General features: G+C 45.2%; 2 protein-coding genes and 1 long non-coding RNA gene across 6 annotated transcripts in view; 2 read left to right on the top strand and 1 right to left on the bottom strand.

Annotated features, from left to right (window-relative positions):
* The window catches only part of RAB44 (RAB44, member RAS oncogene family), a 34,733-nt gene extending 32,981 nt beyond the window's left edge, over window positions 1-1,752 (top strand). The window contains exons 16-17 of the mRNA XM_050956113.1: window positions 12-88; window positions 1,558-1,752. Of these exons, the coding sequence (XP_050812070.1) occupies window positions 12-88; window positions 1,558-1,645 (165 nt within the window). The 3' untranslated portion in view covers window positions 1,646-1,752. The remainder of the gene's footprint in view (window positions 1-11; window positions 89-1,557) is intronic.
* A 1,956-nt stretch (window positions 1,753-3,708) lies between these two features.
* On the bottom strand, window positions 3,709-7,324 carry LOC127052663 (uncharacterized). The gene is made up of 3 exons (XR_007774841.1): window positions 7,226-7,324; window positions 5,578-5,653; window positions 3,709-3,867 (listed from the first exon to the last, which is right to left on the bottom strand). It is a non-coding gene; the product is annotated as an uncharacterized LOC127052663 (long non-coding RNA).
* Window positions 7,325-7,355: 31 nt separating this feature from the next.
* Window positions 7,356-19,816, top strand: part of C5H6orf89 (chromosome 5 C6orf89 homolog) — a 33,684-nt gene continuing 21,223 nt past the window's right edge. The window contains exons 1-3 of one of the 4 annotated variants that reach the window (XM_050956372.1): window positions 7,356-7,444; window positions 13,703-13,910; window positions 16,581-16,746. In XM_050956372.1, coding sequence (XP_050812329.1) covers window positions 13,722-13,910; window positions 16,581-16,746 — 355 coding nt within the window. In that variant the 5' untranslated portion in view covers window positions 7,356-7,444; window positions 13,703-13,721. Of the gene's footprint in view, window positions 7,445-8,435; window positions 8,456-8,609; window positions 8,720-8,986; window positions 9,240-13,702; window positions 13,911-16,580; window positions 16,747-19,816 lie in introns of those variants that run through there. The other 3 variants (XM_050956373.1, XM_050956370.1, XM_050956371.1) reach the window with 3 other exon arrangements.

Here is a 19,816-nt window from a genome sequence, read left to right as displayed (position 1 = left end):
GTGTCTTCCAGGAGTGTGAGCTCTTGTTTTATGAATGCAGTGCTGCGTCAGGCGACAAAGTCTCTGAATCCATGATTGACTTCGCCAGGTGAGAGTGTGCCGTGGGATTGTTGACTGTCCTGAATTAATGGGTTGAGTCCTGATTTCCACTGCTCTTCTTCAGCTTTACATGCTGACGTGACCCCTGCAGCTGAAAACTGTATATCCCCATGCTCCATAGATAATGTACGCAGCTCCTATGTGCCCACCCAGGGCGTGTCAAAACTGGAGCTACACCAGTTTACCACAGCTGAGGATCCGTCCACAGATGAAAAGATAAGAGTCTGTTCTAGCTGGGACAAGTTTTTACACTGCAAAGTATCAGAGTACTTTCCAGTCATGTATTAAGCAACGTGACTAAAATCAGTCACTTGTTTGTTCTCTCATCCTCTCCCTAAGCAGAGAAGCACGTGCAGTGGCATGGCTTGTTTTGGCAGGGAGAGTGTTGTTTTTTCCTTAAGTATATATGTTGGTCTGTGTTTATGTTGGAGAAGATAAGCTCAGAGAAGTGCATCTTGCACTTGGTATGGAAGTTGGTGAGGTTTGTAATGGTCTTTAGTTCATGGAGGCAGGGCTGGCTCCAGGGTTTTTGCCGCCCCAAGCAGCAAAAAGGAAAGAAAAAAAAACCCCGCGATCGTGATCTGCAGCTCTACTGCCGCCGCTTTCAGTCTTTGGCGGCTGGTCCTTCGCTCCGAGAAGGAGTAAGGGACCCGCCGCCAAATTGCCGCCGAAGACCTGGACGTGCCGCCCCTCACCATTGGCTGCCCCAAGCAGCTGCTTGCTGGGCTGGTGCCTGGAGCCAGCCTTGCATGGGGGAGTTCATTCCATTGTCCTGGCCCACAAAAATGGGCCCTAAATGGATTCTTCACTGGAATGTCAGGCTGAACCTCAAACATTCAGCCCTGAAAAAGCAGATTAACAAAACCATCAATAGTATATTTTTGTGCCTAGAACAGACTGTTGGAAGGAAGAACGGAATAGGGAATACCGGGCCCAGATCCACTTATGCTCCCCCACTAAAAACGTCCAGTGTGACTTCTAGATGCTGCCAACCCAATCCCCTTCTCCCCATCAGAGAATAACACAACCTGAGGGCACAAAAGACCTTAGCTATTTCTCTTTCTCCTGGAGTGTTGTACAGAGAGTAGGTGGCTAGCTGAAAGCAACAAGCCAGGCATCATTCTACCTGCTGTTGTTAGGTTTACTGCTTTGCCTGGAGACAGCTCGCAATCTGGGCTCCAATCCTCAGGATGTTGCTTAACTCCCCTATGGGTTGATTGACGTGAGCAGGTTTGTTTTGACTGTGGCTTGATTGAGCTTGGAATTTTCAATAGAGCCTAAAGGAATAGGTGCCCAAATTCCATTGAATTGCTGTGGGAGTCGGGCATGCAACTCTTTTCAGACCCTTTGAACACCCCAGCCCTACACTTTACTAGAGCTTTCCACAACAGATGATGATGTAGATTCCAAACAGCAGGGCAATTAACTGGCTAATTTGTTTCATGTTTATCATGCCAGATCACTGAAAGCTCACGAAGACAGATTAAAAACTGAGGTGATGGAGGTACCAGCGCCACCAAAGAAGAAAAGAGGTTGTTGCAGATGACCGAGAAACTCGGTGCTTTGATCAAAAAATACAGCCTGAAAGCATAAGAATGGCCCTCTCTTAACCTTCATCTCTGCTCCTCCTGTCTGACTTTACTGATTCCCCTTAAGTGTAAAGGGAATTAATCCTTTTTCCCTTCCCCCCTCCAGGTGCTCCTGGAGAGATACACAGACACAAGCTCTGTGAAACTACACAGAGTGACTTCCCCTCCCTGTTTCCAGTCCTGGAAACAAAAAGTACTTTCCTATTCCCCCAGAGGGAATGCAAAGTCAGGCTAGCAATCCAACACACAGATCTCCCCGATTCCTTCCTCCCACCAATTCCCTGGTGAGTACAGACTCAATTTCCCTGAAGTAAAGAAAAACTCCAACAGGTCTTAAAAGAAAGCTTTATATAAAAAGAAAGAAAAATAAGTACAAATGTTCTCTCTGTATTAAGATGATACAACACAGGGTCAATTGCTTAAAAGAATATTGAATAAACAGCCTTATTCAAAAAGAATACAAATCAAAGCACTCCAGCACTTATATTCATGCAAATACCAAAGAAAAGAAACCATATAACTTACTATCTGATCTCTTTGTCCTTACACTTGGAAACAGAAGACTAGAAAAAAGAAACTACTTCTCCAAAGCTCAGAGAAAGCAGGCAGGCAGAAAACAAAGACAAAGACACTCAATTCCCTCCACCCAAAGTTGAAAAAATCCGGTTTCCTGATTGGTCCTCTGGTCAGGTGCTTCAGGTGAAAGAGACATTAACCCTTAGCTATCTGTTTATGACAGTGTTACAGAACAAATGCAGTTATGAGGGAGTGAGTTGTAATCTATCTCATTCATAGCTAATCTATTTCTCTGATTGCCTACCCCCACAGAATGTTAGGGCCTAACCCATTAGTGGGCAAACATTATTTCTTTCATTAAGAGATCAAAACTGTGCTCCTCCATTGCTGCTCCTGATGCAAGAAGCAGAAAGAGCCCAGATGGATTTTCAGATCTCAGAATGAGTTTTGCAGCCAGCGGATAAAAAAATCCTCTTTGAGGGTGGAATTCATTCTTATGCAGAGGGCCTGTGCAACGCCTATAATGTATCGCAGGAGATCTCACAATTGGTTTAAGTGGTGCAGGCACCTCTGCACAGTGGTGAATTTCACTCAGAATGTGTAAACTCAGAAAATCTGATCCAGATTCAATTGAGAGAGAATACACAATATGCCTCAATCTCATTTTTACAGTCATTTTTCCAACTGCACTTTATAAAGTATGTCATCAGTTTGAAGTGTCTTCACCTTTATAATATCTAGCTTTGCCCTCGCCTACGTCTCGTATTGTACTACACCAGCGGTCAATAGAGGATCCCTACAAAAAAGACTGCTAAAACTGTGATTAAAAAAACAACACATAGAAAGATGGTTAGAAGGTACAGGATAATAAAATCACTTTGGAGCGATGAGTCAATCGAATAGTTTGATCAGCGGAACATTTGTGAGTCTATCATTTTCAACGGAGGGTACTTTGAGCAATGGAACAGTCTCCAGGGCAATGGATCGTTGCATTAGAACAGAGGTTCTCAAACTGTGGTCTGCGAGCTCCATTCAGGTGGTCCACGGATAGTTTCCTGTAAGGTACATGCGTGGGGGGCTGTACACAAGAGAATGAAGGGCCAGCCACCTAATAAATGGAGCCTTGCAAGTGTGGCTCCAATAATTAGGTGCCTGGATCCTGGAGAAGATGCACATGTAAGGTGAGGGGGTGGCCTTGGGAGGAATAGGGGATAGGTGGGAGGGGGCAGTGGGGTGAGAAGAGGGGGTGGGGGAATTTGGGATGTACAGGGCTGCAGTGGCCAGAGAAAGAGGCGACTTTCCCCAGCTCCAAGGCTATGACTGTCAGGGAGACACCCCAGTCCTTCCCAGCCCCAGCTTGGGGGCTGCCACAGCGGGGGAGAGTGGGCACATCCATCACATTAGAAGGGCAAGACTATATTAAAATATGAGTTGTGTGCTTTTATTTGTAGAACAAAAAATGTTAATTATTATTAAGTTTTTTAAAAATACAATGCTTTTATCTAAAGCGCTTTACAATAGTTAGCTAACGGTACAAACAACATTTGGAAAGATCATTAAGTGGTCCGCCGAGACCCTCAGCTGATTATTATCATCATCAATGTTATTTAACATTTATATCCCAGAGACCTCAGCCAGGTCAGGGGCCCCATTGTGCCAGGCTCTGTACAAACGTAGAAACAATGATGAGTAATTTTTCAACACCATAAATAAAAGGGTATTTTAACTTAGTTCTGGTTCTGCTTCTCTTTTGATTTGTGTGTGTTATTCATAATGCTATCACACAAATCAGTGATGTCAGTTCTGCTCAAGCTACTGAAATTTAGTGAAAGGAGCTGGGACACTTTCACAGAAAGGCAGAGGATGTTTAGGGACCTAACAAAATGGAATTATCCATTTGTTGGTTACAGTTGGGGAAAATGACCATTATAGTTACATTACAGGACAACTGTGAATATTCCAAGAATAGACCAAGACCAAAAAGATCTCAGATAAAGCAAAGCTGATTAGCAGATGGAGAGATCCACTGGTCACACATTAACAAATGGTATCAGATCATAACCAGTGCTAGTTTGGGTAACAAGGTTAGCCAGGTACGACGGGATCTTGTAATTAAGACAAAGGATCACATCTTACAATGTCAGAGCTCAGGTGTTTCAGTGTCTCACTGACGGGCTGTTTCTCTCTGTTAGCATTGTAACATTTCAGAACTCCATCTCCCCTGAATCACCAAAACATTCTGTGTATGTCAGGTTTACCTGCCTCCTGACACTTATTACAGCAGAGGGGTGAACCTCCTGCATTAGCGTCTTAGCTGCAAAGTCATTGGCTGAATAATCTGTTTTCTCAACATTATGGAGACTTTAACAATCTCTCTTCTAATCAGAAATTACAGCCTCTCCCTATTCCAGTGTATGCACCAATTTAATTTCACACTGAATGGAGTTGCCAGTTTCACTTCCTGCCACATAACAAATTCCTTCAAAGGCTGCCTTTGAGCCCTCTGCCTGCCATTCATTCTAACAACCTTTTATTTACATAGCTTGTCTCATCTCTGCCCAAACTGGTATATTCCTATTCCTGATTAGGTGGCACTAAACTCTACCTGCATTTGTGCTGTATCAGGGCAAGTCACACTCTTTAATGGCTTAACCTCACAACCTCTCCTGTGAGGCAGAGCACTGCTATTAGCCCCATTGTACAGATGTGCAATTGAGGAATAGAGAGACTATAGCCCAGACCTTCAAAGGTATTTAGGTGCCTAATTACTGTTGATTTCAATGGAAGCTAGATGTCTATACAACTTTGAGGATCTGAGCCCAAGGGACTTGCCCAAGGTCACACAGGAAACCTGTGGCAGAGGGGGGAAATGAGCTCAGGTACCTCAAATCCCAGGATAATGCCCTAACTCCTTTCCTTACTTTCTGTTGCCTTTACTGTTAATGCCAGCTAGAAGACAACTGTCCCTTAGCCCTAATAATAAAATGACTATATTTTCTTAATCCAATTTACATAATTCGTCTTGTAGGCTATCGTCTCTTATCACACTTCACTATAAAATGATATTATTGTATCTAGTACTACGATCAGTCTTTGGAACATATTCACTAAAGAGGGACTCTAACAGCACAGTTCAGTTCCAGCTCTGGGGTCTTCAGATCCAGGTTTAATTTGAGCCAATCTGAACTATTTCTATTTTAAAAGTCCCTGTATATTGCCTTGAACAGAATAAACCCAAATACATTGGAAATTCTGATCAACAATGAAAGTAACAAAATCTCAGTGTCCATCAACCAAAACAGACCATCTGTTCACTTTATGCAGCTGTGCAGCTGCATGTAGACAAAAGCTGCCCACAAGAGGTTTGTCTTACCCTAAATCTTGTTTGGATTATGTACGGAAGATGGCGCTTTCCCTGCTTCAATCGGTCAGCAAACAGCTTTATTTGCCTACAAAAGAAGATTAAATTAGTTATGGTTGCTTTTCCTCAGTTCTTCCATTAGATGGTAGTAAATACAACAATGCATTCCAACTGCATAATATTTGAGCTGTATAAGAGATGCTGATAAGCTGAATTTGGCTCAAAATGTAGATCTGTAAAGCCAAACTTTTATAAAACATCATACACAGAGAAATGGTACTATTTTATTTCCAATGATTCCAATGGTATTAATTCTGATTAAAAGATATTTTTAACCAAAATCACTCCCGCTGATGTGTTGGCAAACTAAACATTGCAGCACTAAACTGTAAAGGAAAACTGAATACATTATAAACAAAAGTCAAATTGATTTTTCATTCTCCAAGCTGAGAGAAATGCAAGAAAGTTAACAAAGAGCATAAGTAATGACAATAATTTTGCATTTTAACAATTCTTTCACTTTTAAATAAGGCCTGGGTCATGCAAACACCTACATACGAGTCACTGAAGTAAAAAGGGACTACTCAAATAAAGTGCATCTGTGTGTTTGGAGGATCAGGGCCCAGAGTCATAATAATATCATAGGAAAACACATTTTATTTGCTTGCACCATATGATTTTTTTAAGCTGTGTCTCTTTAAACCTTTCAGAATTACTATAAGTACTTTACCAGTAACAGAAAATTTTTCAAAATTAAATTTCATTTCAGAGCACTGCAGAAAATCATAGTAAACAACAATAAACCAGCTGAGTGCCTGCAGCCATACCACTTTGCCAGCTGCTACTTAAAAGCAGAGCACAACTGGACTGAACAAGCACTTAGATCATGACACATTTTAACAGATCATTGTACAAAAGTTCAAATACACAAGCTATTTGGTCTCAAAAAGCCACTTCTTCAATTATCTCTGTTTTCATTGTTTAAGGTATTATTTACTCTTATTGTTATATAAAATATGCACCAAATGAAGCACAATAACTAGCACTTTTCATCTGCAAATCTCACAGTGCTTTACAAACGAGGTCAGTGTCATTACTCCCACTTCGGGATGGGGAAACTGAGGCACACATCCGTGAAATAACTTGCCCAAGGACACCCCACAGGCCAGCAGCGCAGCTGAGAATTAGAATCAAGCTTTTCTGAATGCCAGTCCAGTACCTTATCCATTGGATGCAGAGAGTCCTTTGCTTGCTCCATAAGCTACAGTTTAAAAGATGGAAAATTAAAAACTGATAAAAGGAAATACTTTCTCATTGCCACCAGAAAGCACGGAGACCAGTCTCTGTACAGAAACCCAGAGTCTGTACTGATCAGATGCCCCCACATGGTATTAATGGACACTGCCCTGCTTGGCTTTCACATGTGTTTGAATGATGTCAACGTTTTAGATTTGTTCATTGTTAAACTTTTGAAACATTATCAGCTGTGAAATGGGTAGACTGCAGGTTATGAAGGTTTTCCACAAACACTGTTAACTATTTAGGATGATGTTTACTGTCGACTGTAAGCACATCGCAATAGGGACTGGTCCTGTATAATCTGTACAGTGCCTAGTACATTTTGGACACTACTGAAAACAAAAATGAGGCAGCGGCTTACTTTTAAATGGCACTCCCAGCAGAGTTTTGCAAAGGTTGACAACGAAGCAAGTGACTGCAGTTTTACTCAGCGTAATATACTGAGACAGGCCAAAAGCAACAGACACTGGCCACATTCTTAACTGTATGTAGCCAACTAGATAATAGCTTAAGCAGCAGAAAACAGCAGCTATAGAGGGAGACGGTGCATGGACAAAGCAAAGGCATAGGAGGAAAATGGGTGAGGCTGTACAGTGATTGGGGAAGGTAAAAATATATTCAGGGTAAGAGCACTTAGAGCAAAATAGGGAGTGCTGTGGGTGGTCAAGGCAGCTGGGCAGAACTTGGGTGAGAGGGGCGCTGTGGAGGGCAGAGCTGCAGGGGGGCTTGAACAATTTCTATAGTGGGCATGCTAAGAGCCATTGAACCAAACTGTCAACCCTGTATATCATGGAAACCACTTCAAGCCAGGGGGTGCAGCAGTCCCCCTTGTCCCAGTAGTTCCAGCACCCACGCAGAGCAGCCAGGTAGGAGATGTGTGGGTGACAGGGCAATTGGCGAGGGGGTGGGCAGTCTGGCAGAGGGTGGGTTCCTCGGAGTGGCAGGGCAGGGGGAGGCCACAGGGTGGGTGAGAGGGGCACAGTGGGATGGGATGCAGTGGAGGTGGGACAGTGGGGCAGCACATAAGGGCAGAAGGCATGGTGGGGCTGGGGCAGTGGGGTGAGAGGGCACAGGGGGGCAAGGGGCACAGTGGGGCAGGGCAGAGGCCGGTGGGGCAGGGCAGTGGGGCGGGGGGGGGCAGAGGCCGGGAGGCGCGGTAGGGCAGAGGGGGCGGGGCAGAGGCCGGGGGGAGGGGCAGTGGGGTAGAGAGTGCGGTGGGGCAGGGAGGGCAGAGACCGGGGGGCATGGTGGGGCAGGTCAGTTGACCAGAGGGGGCACGGCAGAGATCAGGAGTCGCGGTGGGGGCGGGGAAGTAGGGCAGAGTGGGTGGAGCAGAGGCCGGGAGGAGCGGTGGGGCGGAGCAGAGGAGGCGGTGGGGGCAGGGCAGAGGCCGGGGGGGGGGCGAGGCAGAGGGGGCAGGGCAGAGGTCGGGAGTCGCGGTAGGGCGGGACAGAGGTAGGGGGGCGCGGTAGGGCGGGGCAGTGGGGCAGAGAATGCGGTGGGGGCGGGGCAGAGGCCGGGGGGGCGGAGCGAGGCAGTGGGGGCGCGGTGGGGCGGGGCAGTGGGGGCAGGGCAGAGGCCGGGAGTCGCGGTAGGGCAGAGGGCGTGGGGCACTGAGTGCGGTGGGGGCGGGGCAGGCGGGGCAGAGGCCGGGAGGACGCGAGGGAGCGGGGCAGTGGGGCGGGGCAGCGAGGCAGAGGCTGAGGGGGCGCGGTCTCGGCGGGCAGGCCCGGGGCTGTCTTGGCGGCGCTGCGCAGCTCCTGGCGCCCGAGTCCCGGCCAATCTGCGGCCTTGGCAGCAGGAAGCAGGAAGCGCCGGGCGGAGGCAGAAGCAGCCGGGCCTGAGCGTGGATGGGGTGAGGGGCACGGGAGGGGTGAGGGGCTCGGGTAATGGCGGGGCAGAGAGGGAGGGGTAATGGGGGGCAGGAAGGGAGGGGGGCAGGTCCTGGGGCAGGAGGGGTGAGTAATGGTCAGGGAGATGGGGAAGGTGGGTAACGGGACACGGAGAGAGGCAGGCAGGCAGGCAGGCAGGCAGGAGGGGGGGCCTCAGAGGGGTGGGATTACTGGAGGGAAGGCGAGGGCAGGGGGGCAATGGGGATAGTGAAGGGGGAGCCTGGGTCGGGCGCTGAAGGTGCTGGGGGCAGGGCAGAACGGTGAGCCTGATGGCCCGGTGCACCTGGCAGGTGGAGGTACAGACAGATTCCCAGGACACCCTGCCCATTTGCTGCAGATCCCAGTTACGGAGCCCATGTGCCCTTGCACCAGCTGCTGGGTGTCATAGTTCCCTTTTTACCGCTGCTGCTCTCCAACTGTGGAAAAATGAGAAGTGTGGAGCAGAGAAAAGGCCTTGGCCTTAGTTCAGTAACAAACCAACTTGTAAGCCTTTGCGCTACAGCTCTGGGTAGGGGGAAGTGATCCCTTAAAGGGGGTACCCTCAGGCAACGAAGGTCCAAAGTTTAAGTATTGTACCAAAATAACAAAATTTCAAAATAACCTGGTGTCAGCAGAAATAATCTAATTAAGGAGCAAAATTTCAAGGCAGATATTTAGGGGTTTTGTCTCTTTGTTTTTGGCCTTTCAACTTATTGCTGTCGTGTTTTGCAATCCAGCGTGCTATTGCATGAGAGCCAAATGCTGACAAGGGCTCTGATGCTGCAGTTGGAGCCCTGCCCCCATGCAAAACCCCATAGTCTTAAAAGGGGCTCTGTGCGGACTCAGGTACAGGATGAGGTCTAGCTTTTTTTTCCTTATTGCTCATGCAGAGTGAGGCACAGTTGGGAAACCAACACCATAAATGGTGAAATGTAAATTTGATTTTTAAAATTTGTTCAGATTTAACAACCTTGGGTCTTATTAGTAATGTAGGTGAGGAAACCTGTCTTTTAAAAAAACAACAAGGAGTCTGGTGGCACCTTAAAGACTAACAGATTTATTTGGGTATAAGCTTTCATGGGTAAAAAACCCACTTCTTACCCATGAAAACTTATGCCCAGCTAAATCTGTTAGTCTTTAAGATGCCACTGGGCTCCTCATTGTTTTTGTGAATACAGACTAACATGGCTACCCCCGATACTCATCTTTTAAAAATTATTTTTAATCCAATAACATCTCTTTTAAAATAGATTGCCCTTAAGCCCAGATTCTGAAAACACTTATGCACACGTTTAACTTACAGCACGAGCATTCGCATTGAAGTCAATGGAACTGCTCACATGCATGAAGTTGAGCAGATGTTTAAATGTTTGCAGGATTGGAACCTAAGGGCATGATCCTGAATAGAGCCTTGCAACCCAACCCGAACCTGACAGAACCTGATTACAGGTGACTGGCCCAGGTCTGGTAATTTCTGATCACCTCTTCCTGCCTGTGGGATCGGCGCCGTTTTTCTACCGTGTGCCTCACTCCTGCTGGCCGCCACATCAATGTGCTTTGTATGCTTCAGCTCCTGTGTGCTGACAAGTCACACTCCCTCTCCTGCTGCAGGAGGTGGCTAGATTGCCAGCACCAGGCCTAGGGAGTGGGAAGCCCCCACCAGGCTGAGCCCCAAGGATGAGGCAACACTGACACAGGCTCAGGGCGAAATGTCAGGCTTGGGTCTACTAAACACTCTCAGGTTGGGTTTAGGTCAGTTGTCCTTTGCTTGGGTTGGGTTCTGATCCAGCTTTAAAATTAGGCTTGAGCAGATCTCAAATCCTGAAAATACCTGCATGTGAATCACTTTAATCTCATACATAAATATTTGCAGGATTGGGGCTTTAAACTATACATTCTTTAGTTCAGGAACCTTCCCTGCTGCTGTGTTTGTACATCACCTAGCACAATGAGTTCCTGATTCTTACTGGTTCACTACCATAAATAAGTACTAAATAATAGTAATAATTAATAACAGTAAACCTGATGGCTTTCCAATAAAAAAAGTACCAAAACAAATGTAAAGACTGTTATTTCTCTAGTAGGCTTAGCTGAATAAGAGAGAGATGATTTATTTCTTACATGTATATAGCAACTAAGTAGAAGAGTTAATCTGTCATTCTTATTTCATAAATCATGTTGCATTGATCTGAGAGTAAATGATGGATATTTTTAAGGCATCGTTTATTTTTAAAACAACGTTAGAAAAGGTTTTTATTTTCCAGCAGAGAACACAGATTACTCTTGACTTTTGTTAAGGAAAGGTGAAAGGTTTTCAATGGTAGTATGTGATTTGTAGGTGTCATCTTCAATTATGCTCCCTAATAGTGGATACTCATATGGAGTGGGCTAGTCTTATGACATATCTCAGCTTTTTTGACACTGATGAGCGTCTGCTACTAGAGAGAGGAGAAAAATTGCACGATGTGACACTTTCTGTAAGGATATCTGTCATGAGCTGCTGCATGGAATTGCTGTCAGCAGTTACGAAACAAGTGCTCGATTTTGCAAGCTCTTTGTGCACAGCTCTCATTGAATTCACTGGAATTCTTTATGTGGAGGGCTCGCAGGACTGAGCTCTGGCATTTCAGCAAATGATTCAAAGATCTATACAGGAGCTACAGCGAGGCCCAATGACCTTTCAATCCATTTCGTACATCACTTGCGGTTCCAGTACCAAGGCAACTAGAACAATCATAAAAGTTGAGCAAAGACAGTTTAATTTTCTGCAGATGCTTTGGCTCTTGCTTAGTTCGTGAATCAGTGTATTATATAAATGAAAGAGTCAGTAAAATAATAATATTTTTATGGAGCCAGCTGTTTGTAAAGCAGCTAGCACACAAGTAGAAAAGGTACCTTTCCTGGAGAGCTTGCACTCTACAATCCAATCTTCCCCATGCTAGCTCCTGGATATAGGGTGGGATTCACAAAGGTGCTTAGGCTCCTAATTCCCATGAAATCAGTGAGAGTTAGGCACCTAAATATCTATGGGAATCCCACCCAGAATGTTTACTACTCAATGGTGCTACTCATAAAAGTAAGAACTAATTACATCTTATAGTAAACATTTACCTGATCAGGTCATATATAAGCATGAGGAATGAAGAATGGTGTATGACAAGAAGCAGAGCAAACTGGCAGTATGGTGTAGCATATATCCCATTCCATCTTTTTTTTCAGATTGCTTGTTAGTGTTTCTGATAGTGCAGGAATGGAGGCTAGAAATGTCATCACTTGGTTCTAGTTAATTGTTAAAGTTGGCAGACTAGGAAACATTTTCAGATGTCTACTTAAAGTACAACCAGATTTCAGATTTGGTTGCCTAACAAGGAAATGTGATTTCTTGAATCTTTTTTTCTTGTGAGGGGAGGATTAGCAAAAATGAGTTGTTGTTTAAAATATTTGCTTCACTGTGTGTTGTACTGCCCTTTGCGCTCTCAAGGACAGGCTGCCGAATTGATCTGTGGTTTTTAAAATAGTGGATGAGTTGAGCAATTGGTCAGCAAATACATGTGTAATTAGCCATGTACACTGGTCTCATAATAATGCTGTAGGGGGTGTATTAGACTGAGCGGAGCCAGAGGAGGAATTTCATGACATCGTGGACAAGCTATCCGCTCCTGCTGTTGGGTGGTGTTGAGAACAAAAGTGAGGCAGCCTGTTCTCAGCCTGGGGTGAGCCTGAAACAGTCTGCACACCTAGGATTTTCCCATGCAGGAAAGCACCCTCCGTGCTGGGCTGTATGTGATTAAACTTCCTCTCTCCAAATAGATTTTTGGTTGCCCTAGTCTAGTGGATAATAGAATTTTCCAAGCTCAGAATTAAGAGCTAGGGGAAGGCCCTATATCCAATCCCCTCCTCTCCAGTGCAGGATATTCACAAGTTTTTATGTGACTCTCTAATGATGGAACAACCCAAAAAGGCTTATTTCCTTATGTCTTTCTACAGCCCATCCCCATTGTACAGTGCCCAGTACAGTGGAATCCTGATCCATGCATCTGATGAAGTGGGTTTTTTACCCATGAAAGCTTATGTCCAAATACGTCTGTTCATCTTTAAGATGCCACCAGACTCCTCTTTGTTTTTGCCCTCAAAAGCCATGTTGTCTCTTTCTTGTATTTGTGATGAGTCTCTCACTGCAGTACTTGGTTGTGTAGAGATGCTATACGTGAATCAGTTTCAAGGAAACGTAAAGGAAGAGCTTACTACTGGGAACTCTTCTTGCTTGCAGCTAGCAGATGTCATATTGCCAATACCCAACAATGAGCTGGCCTTGGAATTAAATTGTAAGAATTTGAATAATAAAATCGTGACCCTCCACTCACCCACACGACTTATTTTTAACAAGGAAGAGGACAGAGGGACAAGGGATTTAATGAACAAAAGATGTGCCTGGTTAAAATAAGTGACTCACTAAAGCTGTAACATAAGAAAGCTTGGCCAATGCACATGCTTATTGTCTTCCATAGTGTTGACAGTGACCTTCAATGAGCAGTACGCTTTATGGGCCAGATCTTTAATTTGGGTAAATAGATGTAGCTCTATGGATTTCAGTGAAGCTATACCTGTTTACACCATCTGAGGTTCTGGCCTTTTATCTCCATTGTCTGCCTAGTATCCTTATTAAATCCCATGACCCATAAGGCTATAGTTTCTTCTTTTGTATGACCCCTAGAAGGCGCAGATGCAACAAAGAAGGTTAAGGCTGCAGCTAACTGCTCTCAGACGAACTCCCTTGATGTTTGAATGAACTATTGCTTTCTTTTGCGACAATCGACTTTGTAGCTGTGCTGCCTTCCTTTCTCCTTGAACCTTGAGGAAGTGCACCTTTCTGTGGAGGGTGGCCTCGGGCTCTGTGTGTGTGCGGGGGAGTGATGGAGAGCTTCTGAAGGTTTCTTGTTGCTTGACTGTGTTCAATCCCCTCACAGGGATTTTTCACTGGTGGCTATGGAGCTTTCTGCCAGCGAACTCAGCATTTATGACAAGCTGTCGGAGACCATTGACCTGGTGAGGCAGACTGGACACCAGTGTGGAATGTCAGAAAAAGCCATTGAGAAGTTTGTCAAGCAGCTCTTGGAAAAGAATGAGCCCCAAAGGGGACCCCCCCGGTACCCTCTCTTGATGGCTCTCTACAAGGTAAGCCATCTCTCTGACCTGCAGGGATGGGAGATGTTGACGCTTATACATACATGCCTTTTGAGGGTTTGACGTTCTTCCTCTTCATAATAGCAACTGAAGCTTGTATTTCCCCATGATTAAATAATAAAGGCAAACTATCCCAATGAGAGAGAGAGAGAGAGAGAAAGAAAGGAGGTAGTTGTCCTGTTCTACTTGACACTGCTGAGGCCTCAGCTGGAGTACCCTGTCTAATTCTGGGTTCCATACTTTAAAAAAGTTGTGGGCAATTGGAGAGAGTCTACAGGAAAGCAACCAACGTGCTAAAAAGTTTAGAAAATCTGACTTATGAGGAAAGGGTTAAAAAAAACCGAAACACTTAGGCATGTTTACTCATGAGAAAAGAAGAGTGAAGGAGTGGACCTGATAACAGTCCTCAAATATATTAAGGGCTGTTATTAAGAGGACAGCGATCAATTGTTCTCCATATCTGCAGAAGGTAGGACAAGGAGTAATGGGCTTCATCAGTAGGGATGAAAGGGAGATTTAGGTTAGATATTAGGAAATACTTGCTAACTATAAGAATAGTTGAGCACAAATAGTACTCCTGGGGGAATTCTGCACCAAAAAATTAATTAAATTCTGCAAAATTTTGAATATTTTATTTGTTAAAACAATATCATCACTCCAGTTTCAATTATTTTGGTAATTTATTTCAAAATACCTGTCAACAAGCATGTCAACAATACAGACAACAGCAGGAAAGATTCCCCCAGGAGTAGAGAGTTAAAGAAACACAACATCCCAGTTCCAGTTGCGGGGGAAGGGGAGAGGACTGTGTGGGGTGCACAGACACCAGCATCCCCCTTCCCAAAGAGCCCAGCCGCGGGGCACCCTCTGCCTTGACACTATCACCCCCTTCCTCCACAGATTCCAGCCACAGGACACCCCTCAGCCCAGAGACCAGCATCCACTTCCCTCAGAGCCCAGCAGTGGGCACACCCAAATCCCAGACACCAGCACCCTCCTCCCCCTAGAGCCCGCGCACCAGTACTCCCAGAGCCTTTACTACCCCCAACTTCTTAACTGTCTTGCCAGGGGACATGGTGTGGTGCAGCCCAGCCCTTCCTCACCCTTGCCAGAGCTGGGTCTTTGGGGCCCTCTCCCATCCCTGGGAGAATGAGGATCAAGCATAGCAAGCAGCCACCAGCTTAGCCAGGCTACGTGCTCCACTTACTGCGAGCTGGACTCTGCAGAATCCAGCAGCTGTGCAGGTCCAATTCTGCGGGGGAAACGGAATCCTGCAAAATTCTGCATTGTGCAGTGGCGCAGAATTCCTCCAAGAGTAAAATAGGCTTCCAAGAGAGGTTGTAGAATCCTCTTCTTTGGTGGTTTTAAAGAACAGGTGTCACAGTGCTTGAGGTTATTTGGTCCTGCCTCAGTGCAGGGGGCTGGACTAGATGACCTTGTGAGGTCTCTTCCAGCCCTACATTTCCGTGATTCTATGATTTTCTTGAGGAGTCTCTCAGACTTTGCTATAACTAGCCACGTTCATATCCCTGACCCATTCTCCAGTGAGATTGCTTGAAGAAGATATGTTGACTGAGCTTTGGAACTGCCCTCAGTGTGTTGAAAGATGAGTGTCTAGGCATCCCCCTCTTAAAGAATGTGGCTTCACCTCTGAGCTAATGAAGACTCATCACATCAGGACTTTTAGTGGAAACTTTAGTTTCCTAGCGTGATTGATATAGAGGAAGGATGGGACTTGTGTTTAAAGCTCAGGGTAAGGACTCGAGATCTGTGCTGTACTCCTGGCTCTGCCACAGACTCCCTATTGACCTTGCACCTGTCCGCATCTGTTTTCTCATTTGTAAAATGGAGATGCACCCCTCAAGAGGTTTAATGGTGGGAAACTGCTTTGAGATTCTTGGCGAGAAAGTGCTACATAGTTTCAGAGTAGGGTATTTATTGGATAGGGGTGGTGGGTAAGAAGACAATTTCCAGTAGGGAGTGGCCAGATATTTGCTACAATGATGAGAAATTTCCCATTAAAAATACTACTGGATAAGTTTTATTGTCCTCTTCTACAACGGACTCTAAAGATTTTTTTTGTCATCAAAAGTCGTCCTGTTTTGTCTTTCCCAAGAATACACAAATGCTGCGTAGTGAGGCAGGGGTGTCTTCTGGTTTGTATTCCTAGTTCTGTCAACTTACTGTGATTTCTTTGGGGCTTATTTTGGCTGATTGTACCAGTTAAGTAACTTCACCGGAATGTTTTGAGGCTTGGTTAATGCTTGCAAAGTGCTTTGAAATCCTTGCATAAAAGATGCTGTGGAACTGCAAAATATCTGATTAGAGACTCGGAGTCTAGAACTGTTCATGGAGATCCCTGGCTTTTCTGATGGAGAATGTTAGTACTTAAGTGTTAAAAACAACCCCCCATGTCTGCAGATGTTTGTTTAAATACCAATTATCTTCATTCTTGTACAGCTCCAGTGAACGGAACTGAATGAGAAGTCTATACCTGTATGTGACTAGCATTGCTGTTTAAACGAGGTGTCTCAGTGGAAGTTAAAACACACACAGCTCAGACACTAGAACCCTTCTTCATACCTGGACAGAGAAAGTTTTCATTCTGAAGACGTCTCCTTCTTTCAGTGTAATTAATCACTTGCCTGTTTTCTCCCACAGGGCCTGCTTACGCTGGGCTTAATCTTGCTAACTGTGTACTTCATGATGCAGCCGTATAGCCCTTCGCCACCTGAAACCACACTCTCCAGGGCCCATGCCTGGGGCTTCCTCGTCGGTCACATCCGGCTGCTGTCTTTGCCTATTGCCAAGAAGTACATGCTGGAGAGTAAGGAAATAATTTCTTTGCTGTTGCTTAACAGATGTAGTGAGGCCGGAAAGACAGTTGACTCCGAGTTGGATGGTAACTACACACGCCCCCTGAATGTTTCACTTTCCACCAAACTAATAACACTTTACTGTGATTGCACCAGTCTTGTTTCTAGCACCGTATTTACATGCAATCTGTTTTATCAGTAGCCAGAGCATGAAGTTAGCCTGAATAAGATTCCCACAAGCAGTTTCCAGTGTGTAGATCTGGACAGGGGTGTATCTTCTGTATTAACTTTTTATATCAAATCCTTCTCTTCTTCTAGTACCAAAGGTCTTGGTGGAGAAGTTCACTTTCCTTCTACCAGCATATAAAAACAGTGTTCTTGCTTGAAGTGGCTCAGTAAGGTACTCAGATGTTGCAGTGATAGATGGATTTTCCTGTAAATGCTGCCTCTTCATTCTCGGTTAAGCAAGTGGGAGGTAACTTTGTAAATCGAAGACCCTGTTGTTTGTGAATAGAGGTTTGAAATGCCAGCCTGCAGGTCTGATTGGTTTAGGGACAGGCAAGTTGTGCCCATTAGTGTGTTGGGAGGAGACTTTGGGATTAATAACTGCAGCTTTTGTACACCTAGAACTCCTAGGGAAGTCAGTGGCAGTTCTGTGCATGGGATAGCTAGAGCATTGAATCTATGAGTAGGTTTGTCAGTGTCACAGCGATGAACACAGTGTAAATGCCTGGATAGACGTAATCGGAACGGAAAAGTTTGCGCTAAGTTCTCGTTTCCATTCTAAGTCAATTTCCACCGACCCAGCGGGACCGTGGTTGGGCAGTACTTAGGGTCCTGGGGTAGTTTTGATAAATCCCTCCTCCAGACCCAGTAATGGCAATAAAGTTTTCAGTTATTCTAACTGAGAAGGTGGCGCGATAGTGATCGTCTTGCTGCCCATTGTAAAGCAAAGGCTCAAGTTCTTGCCCTGAGTTGGTTTAAATTTAGCATCAGCGGTTCATTGTGTTAGAGGTCCATTATCTGGCTTTGAACTTCCTGCATCCGCTAAAAAGGACCCTCTGAAATGCCAGCTCCATTCTGCCTTTTTGCTGAGTGTCTCTCTCTGTTCCGTTGACATAAACACTAGACGGGCTATTGATTGAATCCCAAGTGGGTGAGTCATGATATCCCTTGTTCATTTCCTAGCTTGCAAATTGGGATTTCATGGGCAAAAAAAACAGAGGTGAAGGAGAGGCCTCTGATTCCATGTTGGCATTGGTAGCCTGCTTCTCTAACTCTCCCTACATGTAATTGCAAAAATGTCCTTCGTGCCAGTAAAATGTGTCTCAGCTTCTCTGCTGGAAAGAGAAACACGGCAGATAGTTCTAGGCTTTGAATTTTTTTAACTTGATCTAGTTAATAAAATGCCAAAATACTTTTTAAACACTTTCAGATGCTGCAGTTTATATGTACGCGGTTGTCTTGAGCGGGGAAAGGACAGTAAGGTTTCCTGACACTGTGGGAAATATCTATGAAGGAGGCGAAGTCCCAGTTCAGCTTCTGTTGAAGTCAATGAGCATCTTCCTGTTGAGTTCAGTGGGAGCCAGATCAGCCTTTTTATGTTGGGGTGAATGGTATGAGATGGAAAGGCATCCTATGGGAATAGGGAAAGCCAGGGACTCTGGGAAGTTGGGAGAAGAAGTTGTTAAAACATTTTAAATACTGTAACTTTGCATGGATTTTAAAGCTATGCTAGATGCAAAACCCACCTAACTGGCACTATCGCAGGCAGCGTCTGTATAGAGGCAAGGGGCTGCCAGGCGCCTGGGAGTGTTGCGAGGATGTATTATAAGGATTGTGAGCCCCTCATACTATGGTAATAGGGGGGCCATGCAAGCACCTAGTCAAAATAGATAGGTGCTTTTCCCAGGGGCATGTGGAACTGATACGTGGTAATGGACGCGATATAAATAGCTTGACAGACAGACTGACCAGCTGGTTCTCATAAGGTTCCTTCCCCACCCCCTGCCCCTGCCCGCCACATCAAAGTAGCTGCATACTTCTGATATTTTTATTGCCATTTCAATGTGAATTTAGATGCCAGATTGACAGCTGTGGATAGCTGAACCCTTCTCAACAGAACAGGTGCACTCTGCACTGCATCAGCTCAAGCTTCCTTCACGCAGCCTGCTTGCCTGCCACACACCTGCCCTGGAAGGAGCTGCTCTAGGGGCAAGTGGATAATCCACTGTCAGTGACCCACTAGTGGTGTTCTTTGTGATGTGGATTCCTGAGAAATGGCCTGAGACGTAGTTCACCAAACTCATTTCACACAAGTCCTCAAACAACCTTCAGATTGTTGTTGTATTACTGCAGTCCCAGGAGTCCAAGTCATGGGCCAGGACCCCGTTTTGCTAGGTGTTGTCCAAACACAGAACACAAAGCTAGTCTCTGCCCCAAGAAGCCCACCCGGGGATGTTAATAACTTTCAGTCACAACTCAGGCTGGATTTGAGCCAGCGAACTTGAGGGAGAAGGTTCCATTGCCCGTTTGCGATCTCCTGAGCTGCCCAGCTCACTGCAAGAACCTTCTCTTTGAACGCTTATTTTCTGCTTCACATTTTGGTCACATACTAGAATGAAAAGAATAGTGAATATGTTCCACCCTCTCCATTTCCCATAGGAGCCCTCAAGTTGTCCCTGAATCACTTGGACACAACAAAGGGTTGTTTTTGTGTGTGTGTGTGTGTGTGTGTGTGTGTGTGTGTGTGTGTATTTAAATTTTCAGTGGGTTGGAACTTTATTCTCAAATCTTTCTGCCCCCCAAATTGTTAATGAAAACCTCAAGGATTATATCCTTTTCCAAATGGTGTTTATGCTAATATTACCTGCTGTCGGGTCCACTAAATGCTCTCCTCAACATGCTTTGCAACTGCATTTTATTTGGTGTGAAGGCAGCCACACTGAGGTGAAACAAACAAGTCCTGCATCATTGCTTCTGTGGTTAAAATAATCTTCCCTGGTGTTTCTGCCACGAAATTGAAAGAAATGCCCATGTTGGCAGGAGGAGCTACCCTTATCTAGGGCCTGATCCTGACTG

Source organism: Gopherus flavomarginatus, chromosome 5 (genome assembly GCF_025201925.1).
Source record: "Gopherus flavomarginatus isolate rGopFla2 chromosome 5, rGopFla2.mat.asm, whole genome shotgun sequence".
NCBI classification, from domain to species: Eukaryota; Metazoa; Chordata; order Testudines; family Testudinidae; genus Gopherus; species Gopherus flavomarginatus.
This window is presented reverse-complemented; position numbering and strand designations above follow the sequence as displayed.